Source organism: Sinocyclocheilus anshuiensis, unplaced genomic scaffold (assembly GCF_001515605.1).
Source record: "Sinocyclocheilus anshuiensis isolate Anshui unplaced genomic scaffold, SAMN03320099.WGS_v1.1 scaffold329, whole genome shotgun sequence".
NCBI classification, from domain to species: domain Eukaryota; kingdom Metazoa; phylum Chordata; class Actinopteri; order Cypriniformes; family Cyprinidae; genus Sinocyclocheilus; species Sinocyclocheilus anshuiensis.
Window position 1 is genome coordinate 398,510 of NW_015540881.1, and position 22,600 is coordinate 421,109.

A 22,600-nucleotide genomic window follows, 5' to 3' on the forward strand; every position below is an offset into this window, starting at 1 on the left:
TCGCAATAATTTGAGCAAACTCAATAGGCCCAACCAATGATCTCTGAATAAACACAGTGTTTAATAGAACTGAATTAATAAACCGTTATCTATTAATTATCTATTGTCCTAAGCGCATGCTTGAATAATCACGTAAATTAGGTGCCCTGTAAGAATTAGCGGCAGTAGCTGCTTGGCCGGTGTTGAAACGGCTATATCGAAATGTATTTAAAACCTTCCGTTTTAAATGTTAAGAATTATATTTGTATAAAAAGAAATAAACAAAAAGTTCAGTAAAATACTATAGCTATTCGTTAAGTAAAATACATTAGCTTTTTAAAAATGTCTTAAAGACATAAATTGACGCCGAAGCGATTTTTTTCATTGCTAATTCATCCAGATTTCTGTGGATAGTCTGTGGCAATGCAAAGCCGAGGTGAAGTAAAATGGACCGATTAACAGTTTAAAAATGGACCGATTTATTCTGGAGTAGTTGAGCTCAAGTGGTTCATTTTGGGGTTTGCCTTGTCAATTAAAGACAATACTTATTTTGAAAAAATAGCTAAAAGAAAAATGGTTTGAACCTAAATAGAAGTACCATATGGAAACAACAAATGTATCGCAAACATGTATGAAGAATAATCTTTAGGCGGAGCAGTTCAAAGGCTCTTCTTGATTAATTAATGGCACTCAAACTCAAGATATAGAAATGATTGCGCAAAACCTTTCACATTAATACAACAAGGTTAATTAAAAATTACCACGCCTAAAATATGAGCCTCACATAAACGATTTGTGGATGCTGGCCTATATTGATTGTCATTTCACGGCAGCACGACGCGCCCTCTTCTGGTTGTAAGCATGTAACGCAGGTTAAGATATGGATATTAATATTAGGCCTTATAGTTTAAATAAAATGTAACAACATGCTCTGATCATCACTATATTTGCAAATTGTTGCCTTTGAGAGTCTTCATTATATTTTGAAACAAATAAAATCTGTTCCAATTACATATAAAAAAAAAAAAAACATAGCTAAATTTAAATTTAATAAACCATTATTTTGTCTATCCATTGGTTTAATGATGAACACATCCAAATGTAAATCTTTTAGGGGAAGCACTTTATATTTTTTAATGATCTGCTTTTTGAAAGTAAGATTTTGCCATAATACATAAATATTACAACCATTAATCAAGCGGAGCAATGCATCATTTTATTGAGCAATGCTTATGGGACAGAGTGCTTTTAAATATTTTAGGCCTACAGCACGTACACACAAGAGCTGCACACTTTCATGACGTAGATAACAGTTATGACAAGTAGACTGACAACCGATAATATCTTCCTTTGACAGCATATTTAAAAGGGCTCACATTTCCTTCAACGCTTTTTTCTCTTCCTCAAACATTAACGTATCAAACTCACACTGTACCATCAACATGGAAGCATGTTTTTACAAATTGCAACACATGAGATCATAACTCTTTACAATTTGAGACAAAGTGAAGTCATTTTCCCCCAGAAGCTCACAGAAGTGGCTTCTTTGAGATTCACGTGTGCTGTACAGACATCAACTTCAAAGTCAGGAGTGTGTGTTCATGAAGCCTCTCGTCTCTTCCACTGGAAACTGTCCTAAAACAAGAACTGACATTGCTTATTATCTAATTAGTTATTGATAGGATAGAAATCAAAATACAGCAACACATCGAGCCTCAGAAAACATTAACAAAAAACAACTTCAATTATAACAACAATGTAGGAATCAAATTAGTAATTTAAGCAAATTAATCAAGTTAATAATTTCAGGAAAATCTTTACGTTTTTGTACCGTTAGGACTGCAACATTGACATAATATTGCAAACACATAATACACTTGCATATTTACACATCTACACAGGAACAGCAAACCACCTTAGGAGTCATCCTATTCACCTTTCCCTTTTTAGAAAATAACATTTTTCAAACGTCTCTTTTTAAAAAAATGATTAAAATACAAAATTAAATAATTCCGAGTAAAAAAGGCACACCCTCGCACAGTGTATATATGTCAACACATACAGTAGAATATTTAGGATTACTTTGCAAACGATATTTCAGAAGAAGACATCACAATATCTATATATTTGTATAATACTAAAGGTCTCTGGGATCACACAAAGTTTCGACAATGATATGAGAGAGAGAGAGAGAGAGAGAGAGAGAGAGAGAGAGAGATAGCAACAGTAAGAGGCAGCATTCTCTCACTCTTTACAGTGCAGCTGAAACACTATACACAGATTTAAGCATCTATATAGCGCCGGCACAACTGCATTCTCAAGAGAACGGCCCACTGTAAACTTGCTAAATATTACTGTAAAAAAAGGGAGGTACAAAATATGCTTCATTTTCATATGATATTCTCTAATCAAGAGCTAAACAACATAAAACAGGCAATGTTTTGTTCCTTCACTAGGGATACAAAAGTGGCAACGCACATGTAACCCATTAGGTGCTTAACACATTCTACGAATCACTACTATTGCATGACCCTCCGCGAGTCAGTGGTAAAACTGGAATCATTTGCATAAACGTTTTGGTGCATTACATCATGTGCAAAAACAGTTGTGTTATACTAAACGTTACTATCGGAGCCAATTGCAAATATTGAGCTCCTGTGCAAGACTTTACAATGCACAACAGGCAGATCATCTAAATCCAATTTGCTGATTGGATCTTAACTATAAATGCAGTAATTGTTCCTGAAGTTGCATTCTTTTCCAATGTTACAAACGCTTTGTAAACCAATTTGCCTGCAGCTAGTGCAATAAACACTTTCAAACAATTATGTTCCAATTTATTTTTATTCTGACTCTGGTCATATTTGTTCAGGGCTAAATTTATTTTATATATTGAAATATATTTTAGTTATTTAAAACTGGACTTTTTTATTAAAGGAATAATTCACTTCAAAATAAAAAAATTACATTTGATGAAAATGTACTCTGTCTCAGGCCATGCAAGTAGATGAGTTTGTTTCCTCATCAAAACAGATTTGGAGAAATTTAGCATTGCATCACTTGCTCTCCAACGGATCCTCTGCAGTGAATGGGTGCCGTGTCCAAACATGATAAAAACATCACAATAATCTGCACAAAAGTTAAAAATGCATTGATGAATTTGTTTATTACAAATGTGCACCTTTTTTGCTTCACAAGACATTAATCGATCAGCTGTGGATTACTTGTGGAGTATTATGATGTTTTTATCAGCTCTCATTCTGACGGCACCCATTCACTGCAGAGGATCCATTGGTGAGCAACTGATGTAATGCTACATTTCTCCAAATCTGTTCAGATGAAGAAACAAACTCAATTACATCTTGGAATGTCTGAGGGTGAGTACATTTTCGGCAAAGTCAAATTTTGGGGTGAACTATTCCTTTGAGAACAATGAATTTTTCTCCACAAAGAACATGAGGACAATAAATATATAAGCAGCTTTGAGAATTCCAGTATGATAATCATACCACGTAGCTGGGCACAAACAACATCACTCGGTTTCTCAATCAACAATATCTAACACAAAGGTACGGAACGCTATATATGCATGACTATATCACATGTATGCCTTATCAACCACATGGAGCCATAAACCTACCGAAAAATCGGAGAAAAAGTAAACAAATTGTAAACAAAAAAAAAAAGATCTTGACAGATCTCAGATGTGATCCTGTGACAAGTGGGAGAGAGACACTGGATCTGTTACCCACTGCAAAATCTCTCCCAGGATATGAGCTCATATGTGACCACCTGTTACTCCGCCTCACTCCAGCCTCGGGCAGCAGTTAGGACAGAATTGTGGTGATGAAATCATAAAACCGCTTTGAGTATTGCTCGGGGTTGACCGTTGAGATCTCAGCCCCTGCCTGGAGAAAGAAAGAGCAAAAAAAATATGTAGATGTTGAGTAAACGGAGGACTAATTTAATACTAGCACTGTGTTTATGACATATTGGACTCTCACCCCATGTTTGACTGTCTTAGCTGCGTGGGCTGCTTTCTTCTTGGCATCATATGGAGTGAGAATGTCAATCACCGCCATGAAGTAGATTTCTTTTTTGGGAGCATCTGAAAGGTAGAATGCGCTACTGTTTTTAAGCAAGATACAATTGTAATAAAGTGAGACAGAACTGTTGCTTGCTTTTTGGCCCAGTGCTGCACTGCCACTGAATATTTGACTTCAATTTAATCTACTGACCTTGTGCATCAATTTTTATGCCTTCCAAACTGAAATGCATGGATTTCTGTAATGCATTCAACATTGTTGTTGAAAATACTGCTGATTTGTCACCAATCTAGCTGGATAACATGGATAAAGTTTTAAAAATGTGCAAAAATTACTTCCGACAGTCTTGAAAGCATTAGTGATGTGTTAAAAACTACAAATCAGTCAGTAATGTTATGCATCATTTTCCAGTAGAAGTGTGTTTATTAATTTATGAGTTGCTTTACAGCTGTGTACATTTTTTTTTTAGCTGGTTGCATATTTTATTTGTTTACTTGTTATTTATAATTAAAAAAGCAGGAAAATGTAACATTTAATGATTGTATATTTCTAGTAAGTATAAAAAAGCATTTATAAAATTTTGGAGTTGCATTACAGCTGTATAATTTCAAGATTGTTTTAAAGTTTTGTTAAGTGTTTGTAAAGAAAAAAAAGAAAATGTAACATTTAATGAATAAATATTTCCAGTAAACATCTACAAAATGTTGAAGTTGCAATACAGCTGTATACTTTCAAGATTGTTTATTTTTTTGTTTTTGTAAAGAAAAATGACAATGTAACATTTAATGAATAAATATTTATAAAAAGCATTTATGAATTTATGGAGCTGCATTACAACTGTATAATTTCCAGCTTGCTGCAAAAGTAAAGAAAAAAAAGAAAAGGAAAAAAAAAAGAAATATGGTAACACTTTACAATAAGGTTTAATTTGTTAACTATATTTAATGCATTAACTAACCATGAGCAATACACTGTTACAGTTTTTATTAATCTTTGTTAACGTTAGTTAATACAAATACAACTGTTTATTGTTAGTCCATGTAATCTCAGGTCCATTAAATAACATTAATAGATACAACTTTTGAATTTAATAACGTGTTAGTAAACGTTGGAATCAACATTAAGATTATTAAATGCTTTATAAGTATTTTTCATTGTTAGTTTATGTTAACTACTGTAGTTAACTAATGGTAACAAATGGAACCTTATTGTAAAGTGTTACAGAAAATACAACATTTAATGAATAAATATTTCTAGTAAATATATATTTTTTAAAATTAAAGTTTCAGGGCAAGAAAAACCTGAACTATTGACCTGACTGGGTAAAAAAAATAATGTTAAATTAAACAATAACTAAAAAAAAATAATAATACATTTCTGAGCACTGAATGTGCAATATTACACATTATAAATGTAAATATGGCTTAATGTAAAATATTTACAGAGCAATGGTGTCCCTCTATACTGTTCATTGTAACATATTTTTTTTCCTCCCCAATGTATAATGATTTTTCAAAACTGTAATTACAAATATAATTCAGTGAGTTACTTGTTCAGTATTATTTGTGCAACAGACATGACACCTCAAAGAAAGGTGTACTATTAGTTTTCTAAGTAATCTGACTAACAATTTTGGTCCGGTGGACGGTAAAACAGGCAAAAAATAAATTGAAAATGGCTCTCAAGCTATATCTAGGGACAAGAAAATGGTAAGAGATTTAGTGGGCCAGTAAGCAACAACCTAACAGCCTACAACCATCTAGCAACTCTGGTTAACTTAATTCTAGCTGGAAAACGACTCACTTTCATGGCTCTTGATGGCATATACGTCAATGGCAGGATCAAACTCTCCCGGGCCCAGAGGTCTATTGCTGTCTAGTGTGTTACTGGGGCTGTCTGGTGGGGAGCCGGTGGCCCCTCCGTCGCTCTCCGTCCCCTCCTCTTCTCCAGCGTCGTTGTCTTCACTCTCCTCCTCGGGCTGTTCCTGCTCCCCTCGCTCCACATCATGGATCCCCACCAGCAGACTGTAGTCCATCAGCTTCAGCTGGGCCAGGAACTGGAAACACATTTTCCAGGGGATTAAGCATGAAGCATTCATTGTCTTTTTAATTAGACAGAGGGGTGATTAGGACCAGTGAGTGTTTAGATAAGAGTTTAATGAGCCAATTACAAATGAACAGGACGAAAGCAGTAAAGAACATGATGGATAATGCACACAGACCTCTACGTCATTCTTCAGTTTCTCCAGGAACATTTTCTTGTTCTCCTCATCTATGTAGATTTTCTGGCCGTCATTGATGAAGTCATTGTCTTTGTAAGTTGGAAGCTCCTTGGTCTGTTATTCACATTGGGAAATAGTGTTAAAAGTTCATCAGGAGCAACATGTGTAAATTTAAACTTTCAGTTTACTCAGCAATGAAACAGAATGTCATTGACATATATAAGTCCAGAGTTTTTGGATTTGTTAATAGACTCAAAAATGATCAATTAATATAGAAATATTTTTACATATGGAACAAAATGAAAGGTGATGTGGTCATTTCTGTGCCAATAGCAGCACCAAATGAAATTGCAAAAGTTTGTTTCAGCAGCAATAAATAAATAAATACAAATACATTATAGTTGTATTTGGTGCTGCTAGTATCAAAGAATTAACACACTTCACATTTACTTCCTACAAAATTCAAACATTTAATGATGTATTTCTTGTTTTGTGTCAACTTTCTGTTATATCACACTAAAATTCACAATCTAAAAAATAGTCTATGGGGGTGAAAAACGTTTTGATCTGGAACTCTTTTGATCTGCTCTCACAATAAATGAACATCTGAGAATTCACTGAGTGAACTTAAAAATAACATATCATAGAAGCAGTGGAGTGTAATATAAAGCAGACTGCCTCCTGTGGACACTCAGAGCAACAGGGTGTGATTTAGATTTCATGATTAGAGCCAACAGACAATTACAGCATTCAAATAATTACAATGATTAAACCAAGGGTTATTTCCTAAATGCCTACTTCCACAAACATCAGCGATTCCAAACCAAAGCCTACAGCTAGTGTCAAGATTAAAAGGATAGTTCACCCAAAAATGGAAAAAAATGTGGTCGTCATTTGCTCTCACGTTGTTCCATATGAAGGTATAGTATAACCCCCTATGGCTCAGCAGAACACTTAAATGCTGACACACTAGTATTCTGGTTCTTTTCACAAATTCCAGCAGAGATTGTCGAAGAAGAAGTCACCGCTTTATTTCTGGAACAGGAAGACAACTTAAAGCACCAGCCCTGGGCTTGGGTTTACAGTTCCTTGTGGGATCCAGAAGGAACGGTGATTTCCTGAGGCAAAATGCGGGGTAAAGCATGTTGAAGAAGAACACAGAGCAATATGGGACAGCTCTTTGCTGTCGTGTCCTTACGTGTCTTATGGCGCAGTAAAAGCGTGTGGCAATCCGGATGGTTTGTAGCTTTTGGCTCATGCGTGATTTGGACGGAGCCTCCTCAGGTGGACGTGACTGCAGGGAAAAGGAGCGTCAGATGCAAGCAGCTTCACCCACAAATCAGTGTGTTGAGGTGAGAGACGAGAGCTTTCTAGATAACTTTGAGGACTTGTTTTCTTAGTCATTTTTAACTTCATTTCATAAAGCAAAGGTGTAAAGCCTTCAGGAGAAAATGGAAGAATTAAAAAGATGGAAATATCCCACATAAATGCATCAAATGAAAACACACCAAAAGTACAGAGTGATATAAAGTTGACTGATAACATGTGCAGTAAACAAGTGAAGACACAAAATATCATGGGAGAATGTTAATGGGATAGTTCACTCAATGAAAATTCTGTCATCATTCACTCACCATCAAGTTGTTCCAAACCTTTAGGAGCTTCTTTCTTCTGTTGAACACAAAAGGAGCTATTTTGAAGTATGCTGGTAACCAAACAGCTGTTGATCCCCATTGACTTCCATGGTATGGAAAAAAATACTATGAAAGTCAGTGGATACCAGAAACGGCGTGGTTACCCACATTCTCCAAAATAACTTCTTTTGTGTTTAGCAGAAGAAAGAAATTCATACAGGTTTGGAACAACTTGAACTTGACAGATTTTCATTTTGGGAGAACTATGCCTTCAAAGGAAATCACAGTTGAGAAGCAAAGGAAATATTTCATCAAATACAGTGAATGACAACAAATCTAGTCTGTATATGACACATAATTACAAATATACATCAGTTAATATTTGCCATCTTTGAGAGTATCATATACAGCATTAGAATGTAGATACAAAATCTCAATGGAGGAGAAAGTAATCAAAGAAACAATTTAACATGCCAGAAAAACTAACATGCATGTAGAAAAAAAAATATATATATATATACATGCATATCATTCACATGCCCTCCATATGTACACAGCAATGAAAAAACACAAGATCAGGTTTGCCTTATGTGAGAGAATCCTGTACACAAGTATAAACTGCAACTCATTAGCCTTTTATTAATGTACATAATGTTTTTATATAGTTACTACAGTAAATCAATGTAAAAACGTGTAATCCAACAAGTCAAATGCTTCCTGAAGACAAGTACTCAATCTCTGATCTATTATTTACAGTGGTTTCTGTTACTATCTCTTTACATTCAAAGATCAGTGCACTTAAATTACAGTGTAAAACAATAGGGTATCACAATATACAGAGACACTACGGTTCTTAGGTTTCAATTAATCCAATTATTTTCATTCTTCTCAGGACCATTACTTAAATGAATTAAATAATACCCCTAGACTACAAAGTGCAGTTTCCCACACTCTGAAGCAAATTAAATCAAGCAAACACTGAACAGAAAAGGAGCACAGAGAGTATTTCTTCCAAGGAATGGAGTAGAAAATGGGATCTTTCACACAGGAGAATTTTATTTTGGGAGTTTATTAATACACAACACACATGGAAAGGAAAATGATGTTATAGTTGTGGTTATAATGTTTTTTTCTTACACATAATTTCCAAACTCAGACATGCAATACATTCAACATGCAAATGTGAGTTCATTTTCTAATGTAATAATACACTGGAAATAATGAAAACATTTTTAGCACAGAAGTTCACCCCCTTTTCAAAAATTCTATTCCTTCTACATATCATTTTAAAAAATGAAGGAGAGTTTACCTTTTCTTTGTCGCTAGCCTCTCTTGCCACTGTGGATCCCTAAAAAAGTACATAAAGTCGTCATTAAAAAAACATTTATTGACTCTTTTATTCTATGGAACAATTTTTTCTAAAGTTATTTAAGTTGCTTCAATGACACATTTCAAACAATTCAAGGTTTGTTCATGAATCAGACATCACTACTTTCCTCATGAAAGTACCAGGGAAAACTAGGGTGGATGTCATGATTTTCTGTGAATAATGACTTAAAAATATTGTATGCCTTAAAAGCCTTGAAATAGCATACGTTTTATGGACCACTTTCATGATGCCCCCATCCATTCATTTTCATTATACTAAAGACAAGACAGGCTCTTCAAACTTAGAATTTCTCACCTTCAGGTCATATTTTTTATAAACAGGCAGCCGGTGACTGAAGACATTGCGAGTGACGATCATGTAGGTCTCATCTCCATCCACTGTGAGGCGATACATACCCAGAAACTGAGGGAGCAGCGTGTTTCCATGGCACTCGACTATATACTACAGTGGGCCAATACAAAATAAAGATTCACTTCACAGCTTGTGATACTCATCGTAGGATAATTTTAACAAAGAAATAGATGCTCCCTCTACCTGGTGGTACTTTTTCAAAATGTTGTGCATCTCGGCCACGTCCTCGCTGGTGATGATCTTGATGACATACCTCTTGTTGTGCGATGTGTGGAAACGAGCTCCACTACGGCCCTGAGCGTCACTGGGAATTGGGGCCCTGCGTGTCAGAGAGTTCTGCCATGGGAGGAAAGAACAGTGAAGGATTTCACACTGCCAGGCTTGCATTAAACAGCTCCAATAAAACGGTGAAAAGCTACTGGCACTTCTCCTAGACTGCAGTCTGCAGTCAGCCTGGAATGCCAGACTGTACTGTCTGGCTACTTCTTTTATTGAACCTCATCACAATCTGAAACACGTTGGCAGATTTTGCTCATTTGGATGGCAAAACATCCTCTTCTATGGCAATGGGGAAAATTAGAAAGAACGTGTGGCAGTTACTGCCCTGTGCAGAAAGACAGGAGTCAGTGGGTTTGCATTAAAATGGCATTATTCAACCAGCAAAAGCACAGCTGCATTACTGCCTGTGCTTTGGATGCCATCTTTAGTATAGCTGCCAAAAATGCAAGGTCTCTGCGTTTCACTGCAATAGACACACTCTGTGTTGCAGTTGTACTGAGTGGGATTCGCTTTCACGATGTTAAAAGCTGTTCCAAATTTCTGACGAAAAATGATTTAGTAAATCAGTGGTTCTCAATTGGTTTTGCTTTAGGATTCCAGATTTGAATACCAAGAATTGATCAAAATGTCAAGATTATCAACAAATCGATCAGAGAAATCTGAAATTATAATCTATGAATAATACAATGAACTGCACAGGCCGAACAATATGCAAAATTATTTTTATTTTTTACCTTGTACATATGCCAACATTTTTCTCATGACTATTAGAGGCCTATTCTACCTGTGCACAATTTCTTGGTTAGCTGCATTAGCATTGTTTTTTTGCAAACAGCAATCAGCAGTCCCCACTGCTGTCCCTATCTCAGAACAGGCCACATAAGCCAATATTTTTTGGTTATGATGACCCACCAGTTGAGAACCACTCTTGTTGATATTCATATCGGTTGTGTTTATTCATTTGAAGATTTTGGTTTTACTGAAGTCACCTGGAGACATTCAAACTGAATAAAAAAACTGCACTTTCACTTCAATTAAATTTAAATGCTGATTTCTACAATCCCAGTGCTGGGTCAACAGTAGTGTAAGTGTAGTATTGAAGTATTCTGGGAGATGGGCCAAATTCAATACAGTATTTTCAGCATATGGCATTTAACTTGATCTGAGCCTGAAAGATCTGATGATGGCTGTAGAAACTAAAACATGATATTATTGCAGTTTACTCATGAAACTTCTACATATGAACTGAGAAACAAAAATGCTTCATTTCATGAGTAATCAACATTGATTCACAGGTGAATGGATCAAGGTTGAATAAAGGTTCAAGTTTCAATTTTACAAATTAAATCAATATTGATTTTAAAATGTAGATTCAACATCTTACTTTTCATATAGATTTTCAACGTTTTGTCTTCAACTAAATTTCAATGTTAATTTATACATATTTTGTTAACCTTTTTACAACCATTTAGAATTAAATGTGGTTTCAACTATTTTCAACTCTGAATCAACAACAACTGACAGATTCCAGCTGTGAACGTTACTTTCAGACTTTGAACTTCACATGCACAGGCTCTTAAACAGCTTGTGCGGCACATCTCAGGGTGAAGGATGAGGCAGGAAAAAATAATATTGGACATGACAAACTTGCAGTCGATGTGTAAACAGACTGAAAAAATGGGCCCAGACTGCTGCTCATTTCACATTTGAAGAATAAAGAAAATAAAAACTTAAATGTAACCGTTCTGGGGACAAAAAACTAACATTGTGAAAAAAGCAATAAACATAAAATAAGATAAATAAAAAAATTACCTTAATATATGATACAACCCCTTATACCATAGTCTGTCAGAATATTCGCTTATGATTGGCTGGCAGGTGTGCATTAAAACTGTTTAATGCACAGGTAGTTCCAAGTAGGGCTGCGCGATATATCGTTTTAGCATCGATATCGCGATGTGAGCACCTGCAATAGTCACATTGCAGGATGTGCAATGTTTAGTATACTGATAGTTATATAGCGACCTTTGCAAATAATTTGAACTTTGCGTCAGTACATCATAAATAGAACGAGGCATCTGTTTACTGTCGGGGATTTTTATTTTACATTTGATTATTCAATTTCTGTAGGACCTGAATACTGTTAGACTTACCTGAAAAATATAAAGCACTGTTTATTTAATTTGTATCTTTGTTCTATTATATTTATCTATGCTTGCAATTTGTTTATTTCCTATGCACTCACCTACGAAATCACCCCAATCATTGATTATTTTTTTCCAAAAAGAGTTATTCAAGTCATCTGGTGATTTTTTTTTTTTCATATCGCAATATATATATCGCAGAAAAACAAAATATCGCAATGTGAGTTTTTTTCCAATATCGTGCAGCCCGAGTTCCAAGTCAGTTTAATCATGTTCTATATTAATAGGCTGCTTTCATTTGACACACACACATCGGACATCATACTGTGCACACACTGAAACATTCAGGAGCGACTTGTGGTCAGCCCTGCCCATGACTTTTATTAATAAAATAGCTTCGATACTGTATCGCTACATTATATTTCTCAGCAACAAAGAGGTAAAAGCACTGTTTTTGAAGTAACTAAACACAAGTAAAGTAACTCAAGTAACTAAAGCTTAATTGTTTGTAGAGTGAGACTTGCAAACGCAGGTAATTCACACACGCTTCACATAACTTCAATCCCCCTCTCTCTCTAGATAACGAATTAAAATAATAAATTCATTCAACTAAATCATGTGATCTTACAGCACTATTTCATCTCTGTGTCTGATTCAAAGCAGGCAGAATGCTAGATCTAACAAGCTGTAACTGATGAAAATAACCACAAAATGCAATGATATTACACAGCGCCTGAAAATAGTCCCCAGCACGCTCCCTGTGCAAGCAGGTGGTCATGTTGGTTATGTTGACGGAAGTTAGCCTATTTTCAGGCGCTGCGTAATATCATTGCGCCTGCTGCACCCATGGTACGGCAGCAAAGTTCCTTGGTTATTACGCCGGAATGAGAGTATAGCTCCTAGCCATATCGGCCTAGAAAATCGCAACTTTTCATTTTCCGTCAGTCTTAGTACACGATGTAACTACAGAAGAGTCAAGTTTTAAATAGGAAAAATATAGAAACTCTTTGGTCATTTTTGAGCGAAATGCTAACGGTCTAATCAGATTCAATGATCTATGCTAAGCTACAGCTAAAAGTGCTACCGCCAGACCCGGAGATCGGCTGAATGGATTCGAAAACGGTAAAACTCAACTGTTTAACTCTAGGGGAGTTGGAAAATGAGCCTATTTTCAAAAATAGTGGAGTGTTCCTTTAACTTGTCAATGCTGGCAAATGGCCAAACGAGGCATAACATTATTTTCTAATAATTCAACAGACCAGAGTCACTTATTTCGGTTATACTACGGTTACACCTCAAATATTGTTCATATGTTGAATTTCAAGACATTCGTTCGTCCTTAAAACGCTTGTGTGTATTTAACTTCTTACGCATTTCAACCCATGCCTCTGTTGCTAATTCCAAAATGTCATTTTAGACCAGAGTAACAGTGGCTTGAGCCGTTGATAGCAGACAAATGCAGTTAATAATGAAGTAATTATAGAGAGAGAGACAGATTAAGAGTATGTAAATTACTTGAGTCTGTTCGTCTCTCAACAGTGTTCAGCAGCAATGTCTCTAATAATAGCGAAACTGTAAATTAATCTGTTTCAAGAACAGCGCCGTTTTTACCTCACTTGTGAGAAATGTCATATAGCTTTTAAGTTGCTAACCTATTTGACTGATAAAGAGCACTGATACAGAGCGGCACGGACAACACATTTCTGTGTGCGCGAGTGTGTCCGTACTGTATGTGAGTGCATAGATATGTGTGTGTACGTTTGAGTGGGAGAAAGAGAGTATGTGCTTTCCCTACATGGTAAAATGTAACTTTATGTATACTAGATTTTCTTGCTTGGTCAGTGTCGTTGTGGGTTTTGGTTCTTTTGCTGTTGTAGGCTGTAAGGCCCTTTGAATTAACTGGAATCATTTGGTGAAATGATATGGACATATAATGTGGTCAAGACCTGCCTGGAACTACTTTAGGCATGTGTTTCCCTGAAAATAATTGCACACCTTAGAACGTTCATCAGCCAATCAGATTCAAACATTCAACAGCCCCGTAGTATAAACTATTGTAACGCACGGCATAGAGGCAAAGGACCATCTGACATGCAGTGGAGGGTGGTTGCCTCCATGGAAGTACTTGACCACTTATTTAAGCACTTATGTACCTGATATTCCTGATCATCAATGGAGAACCGCTCCCTCAGATTGCGGAAGACTAGAGGACAGTACTCCTTAAACTTGAAATGGCTTGGCATGTTCTCTCTTTGGAAGTAAAAAAAGGTGCAAAAGCTGATAACTAACAAAAGCAAAGCAATGAACATATACATAGCAAAATTATCACATAAAATTAAGGTCTTTCTTACTTGTTGAAGAGGTGGTTGTCCACCTTGATCTTTGAGTTGGCTTTGAAGTCATCAGGCATCAGCATAACAGGAATCTGGATGTGACTGAGTTCATTTATCTGGAAGAAAATAACAGGGAGAAAATTATTCAATAATGCCAGATTACAAAATAATTTGAATCTAAAATAGCTTTTTATCTGTTGTACAGGAGACTTCTGGACCTGCTCCAAATGAATAAATCAGAGCGTTTTCTTATTTACTGAGAACTATCTGCAGTACAGGGGCCATTCCTCAAAATGTGCTGCACTGATGGACCGCTGCCAAGAAACAACTTCCTTTCACTAACAACAGCAGCAGTGAAAAACAGAGCCGTCTGCGCCAACAGAGTAAGCTTTACTTATTGGCCGGACTGTCCACTTCCTTTTTTATCGTTTTAAATAATTCAGTACACGACAAGTGGTCTTTCATGGGCAATAGCACATGCATGACTACACTTAAACTCAAGTCAGTTGATTGACTGAGAAAGGTGCCTACTTAACTAAGGATAACCAGATTTTGGTGTACACGTCCGTTTGTCCTACATGGTGGAATCCAACCTGGCTATTTGACACTCCTTTTCCATCACATGAACACACCACACACACAATGACGTGTTGTGTGTATGCAGAGAGTTATTTTTGTGCATCTTCCTGTGCCTCCATCTGTCCCTGCTGCATCAGGGGTTGTCCTCTTGTCGATTAAGAAGCATCTCAGTAAAGAAGGTTATGCTTTGTGATTTAAAACGAAGCCAAACAGTAGTCTACAAAGATATAAAAAAGAAAACAACTGCAAGACTGGGGGAGAGGGCAGCGGGTTCACTGAGAGCAGAACTGAAACAGCAGCAGCAGAAAATGGGAAAGGACAAATCACGGTCAACCAGCCTGAGCTTGTCTGACGCAAACACACACACACACATTTACAATGTATGTCCCATGCGATTCAGAGTAAAACTGTATTTAATTTTTTGGTATGAATTTAATGATACAGTTTAATAATAATGATAGTTTATCATATTATATCACATAATTTTTTAAAATCAATTTATATCTTTTATTTATTTATAATATTTAAATACATATATTGTAAATAAACAATAAAATTTTATATATAAAATATTTAATATGTGTGTGCGCGCATGTTTTAATAATACTGTACATGCATATATATATTAGAAAAAAACTATAAATATACAAAATTAACAAATAATAAATTGAATGATAATATATTATATTTTTATAATATATAATTATACTTTTTTATATTTATTGATAATATATACATGTATGTTAAATATTAAGATATATATGTAAAAATATATTTAAATTATATTATTAATTTAATGACAAAATATTAAAAATATATATTTTAATATATAATATATATATATTAATATTTTAATATATAATTTATACAATTGTTTCATAAATAAATACTATAGCATTTATAGACACACATACAGTATATATTTTGAAAATATTTACATGTATTTACATATTTATACATACGTATTTACGTATATATTTATATTCATATAATTTATATTATATATAAATATATTTAATATAAAAACATAAAATTTTTCTTAAATATATACATGCATGTGTGTGTATTTATATATACATAATTAATATACACATTACACACACATATATGTACACAAAGACTTTTATTTTGGATGCGATTAATTGAGATTAACAGCACTAATATAAATAATGGTAACATTAAGCATTTAAAACTAGACATTCCACTTGAAAGCACAGTGTATGCATGATAATTTTACACTTAAGGCTAATCACAAAATAAAATTGGTAATAAGAACTGTGATGTGATCAATATTAGTACAGCGAGAATGTGCTGATGTAATTACATCCACATATAGATAGTGTGTGGCATAGCGGCTCTTGACCCCCACCGCTTTACACTCAGTTACATAATCAACATACAATTTCATTTGGATAAAGCCATTGAGATTTATCAAGCAACCAACCAGAGGCTTTTCTGGCAGAGTAGGCCACGTGTTTTCTGAAAGCCACACTAGAACATGTGCACCGTTAACATTACAAGCGATTTCATACTTCTTTTTTATTGCATTTCAAATCAGAGCTAAAATAATTCCATTACTAAAGCCTGTTTTCTCAACAGACTATTATCTGTCAGCACATACGGCTTATCACCCGCTTTACATAACACAGCGCTACTACAAATTCACATCAAGGGCAACAGACAGTGTCGTTCCTTATGTGCTGTGAAAAGAGACTGGCTGAGTGTGTATGGAGGGGTTTTGGGCTCTAGTTAAGGCAATTTCTCATTCTGGCCATTAGAGTAGTTCCTGCCACAATGGAAGAGGTCTTTATGTCCTTCACCTCAGACTTAAGTTATACCTCCGAGACTCTTACGTAATCGACATGAAAAAGCTCATCTGACTCTGAGAGAATAAAACATTTAAAAGGGGAGAAGAGGAAAGGAGGGGTGTAGATTAGATGAGAGAGAAGAGATGAATCTTAACGAAGAAGTATGAAAGACATAGACAGGCATCATGCATACGCAAGACGGTGTTGGATATATATGTGCTCAAAGGAGGGGTTGTATTGGCCTAAATGATAAAAATAGCCTAAACCCACAGGCGATATTCCTGAACACTATATTTATGAGGTCAAAAGATCTCATTGTCATATAGCATCAATAAAGTGAAACACGAAGGATGGATGGGAAGAATGTGCTAATGATGTTTGGGAGCATAAACCTGCAGGCAACACTGATTCGTTTTGGGGTTTAGTGATGCTATTCTACACAAACACACAATGACTGAGAGAAACGTCTGAACAAAAACTCCTTCAAGATGGAGTTCATGCCAAAAATTGACAATCTATGTCTTTATATAATCACACACAGCCAGGCTCTAGGCCTGATGAGAAAATAAATAAAAAGGCCATTCAAACAACCTCTCCATTTCAAAACTGGGATGCTGGCTTGTGTTTTACTATACTCAGAGGAGCTGCATTTGTAAAGTATTCATTCCTAATCAAACACTCAAACACTCTGCTGTTGACAGACGATGCAACTCTTTCACCAAATTTCACTCTGTTAGACTTCAGCATTCAGTCAGAGACTCATATACTACAGTACATATGAGTTAGTGAAGCATGAAGTCCCTCAAAAATACACTGTAAAAAATTATCATGATTTTAACAGTAAAAGACTGTTATTTGGTTAACAGTAAGTTTTCGACCTATATGAATAACTGTAATTACATTTAATGTAATTTTACAGTGAAATCTGTTCAAAACAGATATTAGTAGGCTACTTTAATTGGTTGGTATATTAACATTAAGTCAGTTAATGAAATATTTTTTCTGAAGAATTATTTAATGAATAATTTTATTACTGTGAAATCTGTAAACCCTAAAATGTTGCTACCATATTTTTTACGATAAAATTCTGGCAACCACAGCTCCCAGTATTTTACCGTAAATTTCACAGATTTAAAAAAAAAAAGTGTACTGCCTGAAACGGTTTGACCTTAAAAGGTTAGTTCACCCCAAAATGAAAATTCTGTCATTAATTACTCATCCTCATGTCGTTCCAAACCCGTAAGACCTTCGTTCATCTTCGGAACACAAATTAAGATATTTTTGATGAAATGTGAGAGCTCTCAGACCCTGCATAGACAGCAACACAACTGTAATGTTCCCAGGTCCAGAAACGTAGCAAGGACATCGGTAAAACAGTCCATGTGACATCAGAGGCTCAACTTTTTTGCGAAGCTACGAGAATACTTTTTGAGCACAAAGAAAACAAAAATAACAATTTATTTCACAGTTCTTCTCCCCCGAGTTACGTCTTCCGCCATTTTGGAGAGTACCCAAGACCGTAATCTACGTAATCAGCGTTGTTTACGTTCGGGGGAGAAAACGCTCGCATGAACGTAATCTGCGTAACCAGCGTTGTTTACGCTTAGGGGAAAGCCTGCATATGCATTGTGATACTCTCTAAAATGGCGGAAGACGTAACTCGGGGGAGAAGAATTGTTGAAAAAAATTGTTATTTTTGTTTTCTTTGCACTCAAAAAGTATTCTCGTAGCTTCACAAAACTGAAGTTGAGCCACTGATGTCACATGGACTTATGTTTTGCCGATGTCCTTACTACATTTCTGGACCTGGGAACATTACAGTTGTATTACTGTCTATGCAGGGTGTGAGAGCTCTCAGATTTTATCAAAAACATCTTAATTTGTGTTCTGAAGATGAACGAAGGTCTTACTGGTTTGGAACAACATGAGGGTGAGTAATTAATGACAGAATTTTCATTTTTGGGTGAACTATCCCTTTAAACACTGAATGTTGCAAGTTAGTTTAAAGATAATTAATCCAGCGCAATGGCCTACAAAGTCTTAATATCAAATATCAGGGTCTACAAGAGTCCTAGATAAAAGTCTAGATAAAAGTCTTGTTTGAGGATGGGTTATACGGCCTACAAAGCAATTCTGACATGAACTGCTTATGAAAGTGATTATGAACATCATCATTATCCAGTTATCATTTTCTGGATAATGTGACATTGCCATGTGATTCTATGGTATTCCAATGATGCCATAAATTAATAAACTATAACAAAAAGACATGTAAATGACATTTAGATTCTTTCCAGTGGTATCTGAGAGTCCTACAGAGTACACAAAAACAATGAGGCTTTGATATCTTGAGTTAAGTGTATAAATTAATAATTATTATACTGTAGAGTTTGCACCTCCACACAACACAAAGGTTACAAATAATAGTTTTAATGGATCTTCTCATGCATGTGCATTCATTACAAGAGCAGAACAAGGCTCCCAGACATGGTGTTCAGATTCCCAGGAGACCAATTAAATGTTTGTCAGATACCTGGAAATCTTCCATTCCCACATGTTGTTTCAGGTTAAAAAAAACACACACATATTTAGTCCAACAGTTGGAGTTAATCATAGAAAAAAAATACTTAAACGTTTTTCTTGCAATTAATGATGAGAAATAAGAGAATAGAAAAGGACATAAATATAAAAATCTGTTTATTATGAGTTCACTAGGTAAATGAGAAATAAAAGCGCATTCTTGAGGCATTAAGTGCTGGCGATGGATGAGGGATCAGGGATCTAAATGCTGTCTGCACAGCAGCCTGTATAGTTAGTCATTCAGCGTCTTCAACAATCACGACCTCTCATCTCAGCTAACACTCGCTTTGCTTGCTGACACAATCATTTCACGGATTCTTGAGGACCGGGACAAAACATGCCACAAAACTGAAAAACAAACATTTATTTTTCAAGAAATTCTTTTGGATGATTCTGTCAGATTAATCATAATTATTCACCTACATTTGATTGTAATCTCCTGCTTCTTCCATATTTTCCCTTTCCTATTACTCAACATGGATCAACACCACCAGATACATAAATAATGTGTCAAATGAAAGATAAATATTTACAAATCACGCATTCACGTCAAAGAATTAATCAAGTGACACCACAGGATGCTTTCAAACTGATTTTCAGCACCATCTGTTGAATTTTCACCACCATCAGATGTAGTGAAAACGTAACATATTAATGGAATAATAACAATCTGCATATCACACATATAACAGTAGCCATTTTGTTTTGCTGGTTTTACAACTAACAGGACCTAACCTACTTAAAATGAGGAAAACGACCTAAAAATCTTAATTTATTTACAATTCAAGTGACAGAGTTGATCATATTATGGCACTCAGTGTCTTTGTGATCTCATAACAGGTGAAATATGTAAAAGGACATTCAGAATGAAAGCTGAATTTGATTTGAATAAATATTAAGAAATAAAAGTTTTATAAAGAATATAAGAATTCTATTCTAATTTTAAGAATAATTGTGCTTACGTTTTCCTCCTATCTTTACTACTAGTACATTAAATATCTGCTTTTTGTTCTTAGATTTAACATATATGTCAATACATATAAATGAGTGAATCATCTGATAACAAGTGGAAATGTTGCCAGTTTAAAACTGAAGTGGCATGTTTTGGCATCGATTATTGATCGTGTCGCGCGTGGACAAACACCTCTGATGTTTGGAGTCGGAGAGTGAAGGAAATGCTAGTTTAATGAGGGATCAAGACGCCGCAAGAAAACGGTCGCACGTGCCTTCAATCCGCTCACGCTGAGCATCGCAGCTGTTATAAACCTGTTAAGAAAACTGGACCCTTACCGAGTGGTTCACTCCCCACATCAAGACGCTGAGCAGCGGGTCGCTGGCCCGAAACAGCTTCACCTTCTGAGACACGAAATGTTTCTTCTTGGTTTTGGTTTTGCTGGCGATGGATGCAGCAAGGTTGCTGACTGCAGAGGCCATGTTTAGCGAGCAGGCTCGGATGAATGAAATCCCGCTCTATGGCGATGTCTTGACACGAGCTGTTCGGAATCAGCAGCGCCTCGCCGGATCTCGACATGCAATTTGTCCCTTTCGTTATTTAATGCATCGCGTTCACGCATCCCTCAGCAAACGCGCAGCTGACGAGCGATGAAAATCTCAGAAATCCCGCTATCCACCAACTCCCACCAGCTAACTGCTAGCTGTCATTGACGTTAGCTTGAAGGTTACAGTTGGCTGGATGTGTGCGCTACTAACTCATTCACACACACAGCTTTGCAAACTAGATCGTAAGCTCGCCCGGTAAAGCATCCCAGAAGCTCAAACGAATGATATCCGTGTTCATCATGAAATGTAATAAAAAGTAAACAGATGCACAAATTCAGAATGCAGAGATTTTACACCACCCCGCTATAAAAAGGTGTGTCGCCTCATTTAAATCACTGCGAAACCCCGTTAACCAGCGTTATTATGGTACGACCACTTACGAATCTCTCAGTGCGAACGTAACTAACAAAAAACAGGCAAAATACTAAAAGGAAACAACTACTGTCTAGCTGAAGTCAAGCCCCGTCGAAGAGCGGACATCTGAGCCCATCCACTGCGCCTGTATGCAGCAGCTGGATCAGGCTTCACTGCCTCTCTGACAGCTCTGCTTTAGCTCAACTCAGCACGTTGACACATAAATCTTGTGTTTCACGTACCGCTATTGGCCTGGCGCCAATCTCGGGTTGATACGGCTACAGCATGATGAAATCAAAGTAGTCCTATCTCGATTTTGGTTTTGGTCGGTAATATAAGCTTTTCAGGCTCAGTCTTCAACATTAAAAAATAAAGCTGTCTAAAAACAAGACATCAGCAGTCCAACCCTGTGCAAAACCGAGTCCACGCAGAAGACATGTCGCCGAGAACGTTAAACCAATTAATTTCATATGCTACTACGTACCTGCGGCGTAAACAGCGTCGTGGATAATCAAAATTATTGTAGGATTATAATGCAAATGTATCTAAAACCTCTAATATGCATGTTATCTTTTTGGGATAGCTTGTATTTCATGCAGATATTGCCACAGGGCTTCAAAAATGTTAGGGAAGCAACATCAGCCTATATTTAATTAGATTTAAAACCGCGCTCATGATTTTTTTCCTTATTAAAGGTGCACTTTTATTTATACATAGACCTAGATTTTACAAGAAATATGTTGTACACCTATGAGATGAAGTCATATCCTAATAAAAGTTTTATGGAGCGGGTCGCCTCATGGGGGCAGACCGGGGCAGACATGTTAAGATCACATAATTATCTCGCTAATCTTGTTATCAGACACTTTTGCGCGCAGAATAAATTAACCTGATGGCGCATAGAGGGTTTTTGCAATGGCATTAGTAAATGAAAACTTTTACTTGTGTATGATACTCACATTGCTAGTGTAACTGTAAGTTAAAGATGATGCAACATAACACACACACACACACACACACACACGCACACAACGTACCTGCGGCGTAAACAGCGTCGTGGATAATCAAAATTATTGTAGGATTATAATGCAAATGTATCTAAAACCTCTAATATGCATGTTATCTTTTTGGGATAGCTTGTATTTCATGCAGATATTGCCACAGGGCTTCAAAAATGTTAGGGAAGCAACATCAGCCTATATTTAATTAGATTTAAAACCGCGCTCATGATTTTTTTCCTTATTAAAGGTGCACTTTTATTTATACATAGACCTAGATTTTACAAGAAATATGTTGTACACCTATGAGATGAAGTCATATCCTAATAAAAGTTTTATGGAGC

At 35.9% G+C, this 22,600-nt stretch overlaps 1 protein-coding gene across 2 annotated transcripts; it reads right to left on the reverse strand.

The window, feature by feature from the left end:
* Positions 1-3,360: 3,360 nt before the first annotated feature.
* On the reverse strand, positions 3,361-21,435 carry LOC107688442 (phosphatidylinositol 5-phosphate 4-kinase type-2 alpha-like). 2 transcript variants are annotated; one of them, XM_016486110.1, is made up of 11 exons: positions 20,635-21,435; positions 14,396-14,493; positions 14,198-14,294; positions 9,805-9,957; positions 9,565-9,711; positions 9,190-9,228; positions 7,445-7,540; positions 6,247-6,360; positions 5,829-6,081; positions 3,984-4,087; positions 3,361-3,887 (listed from the first exon to the last, which is right to left on the reverse strand). In XM_016486110.1, exons 1-11 carry the CDS (start codon positions 20,776-20,778, stop codon positions 3,807-3,809), a joined length of 1,326 nt encoding a protein of 441 aa, XP_016341596.1. In that variant the 5' UTR covers positions 20,779-21,435; the 3' UTR covers positions 3,361-3,806. The 2 variants fall into 2 exon arrangements, with proteins under 2 accessions (XP_016341596.1, XP_016341597.1); XM_016486111.1 differs by lacking the exon at positions 7,445-7,540.
* Between the last annotated feature and the right edge of the window lie 1,165 nt (positions 21,436-22,600).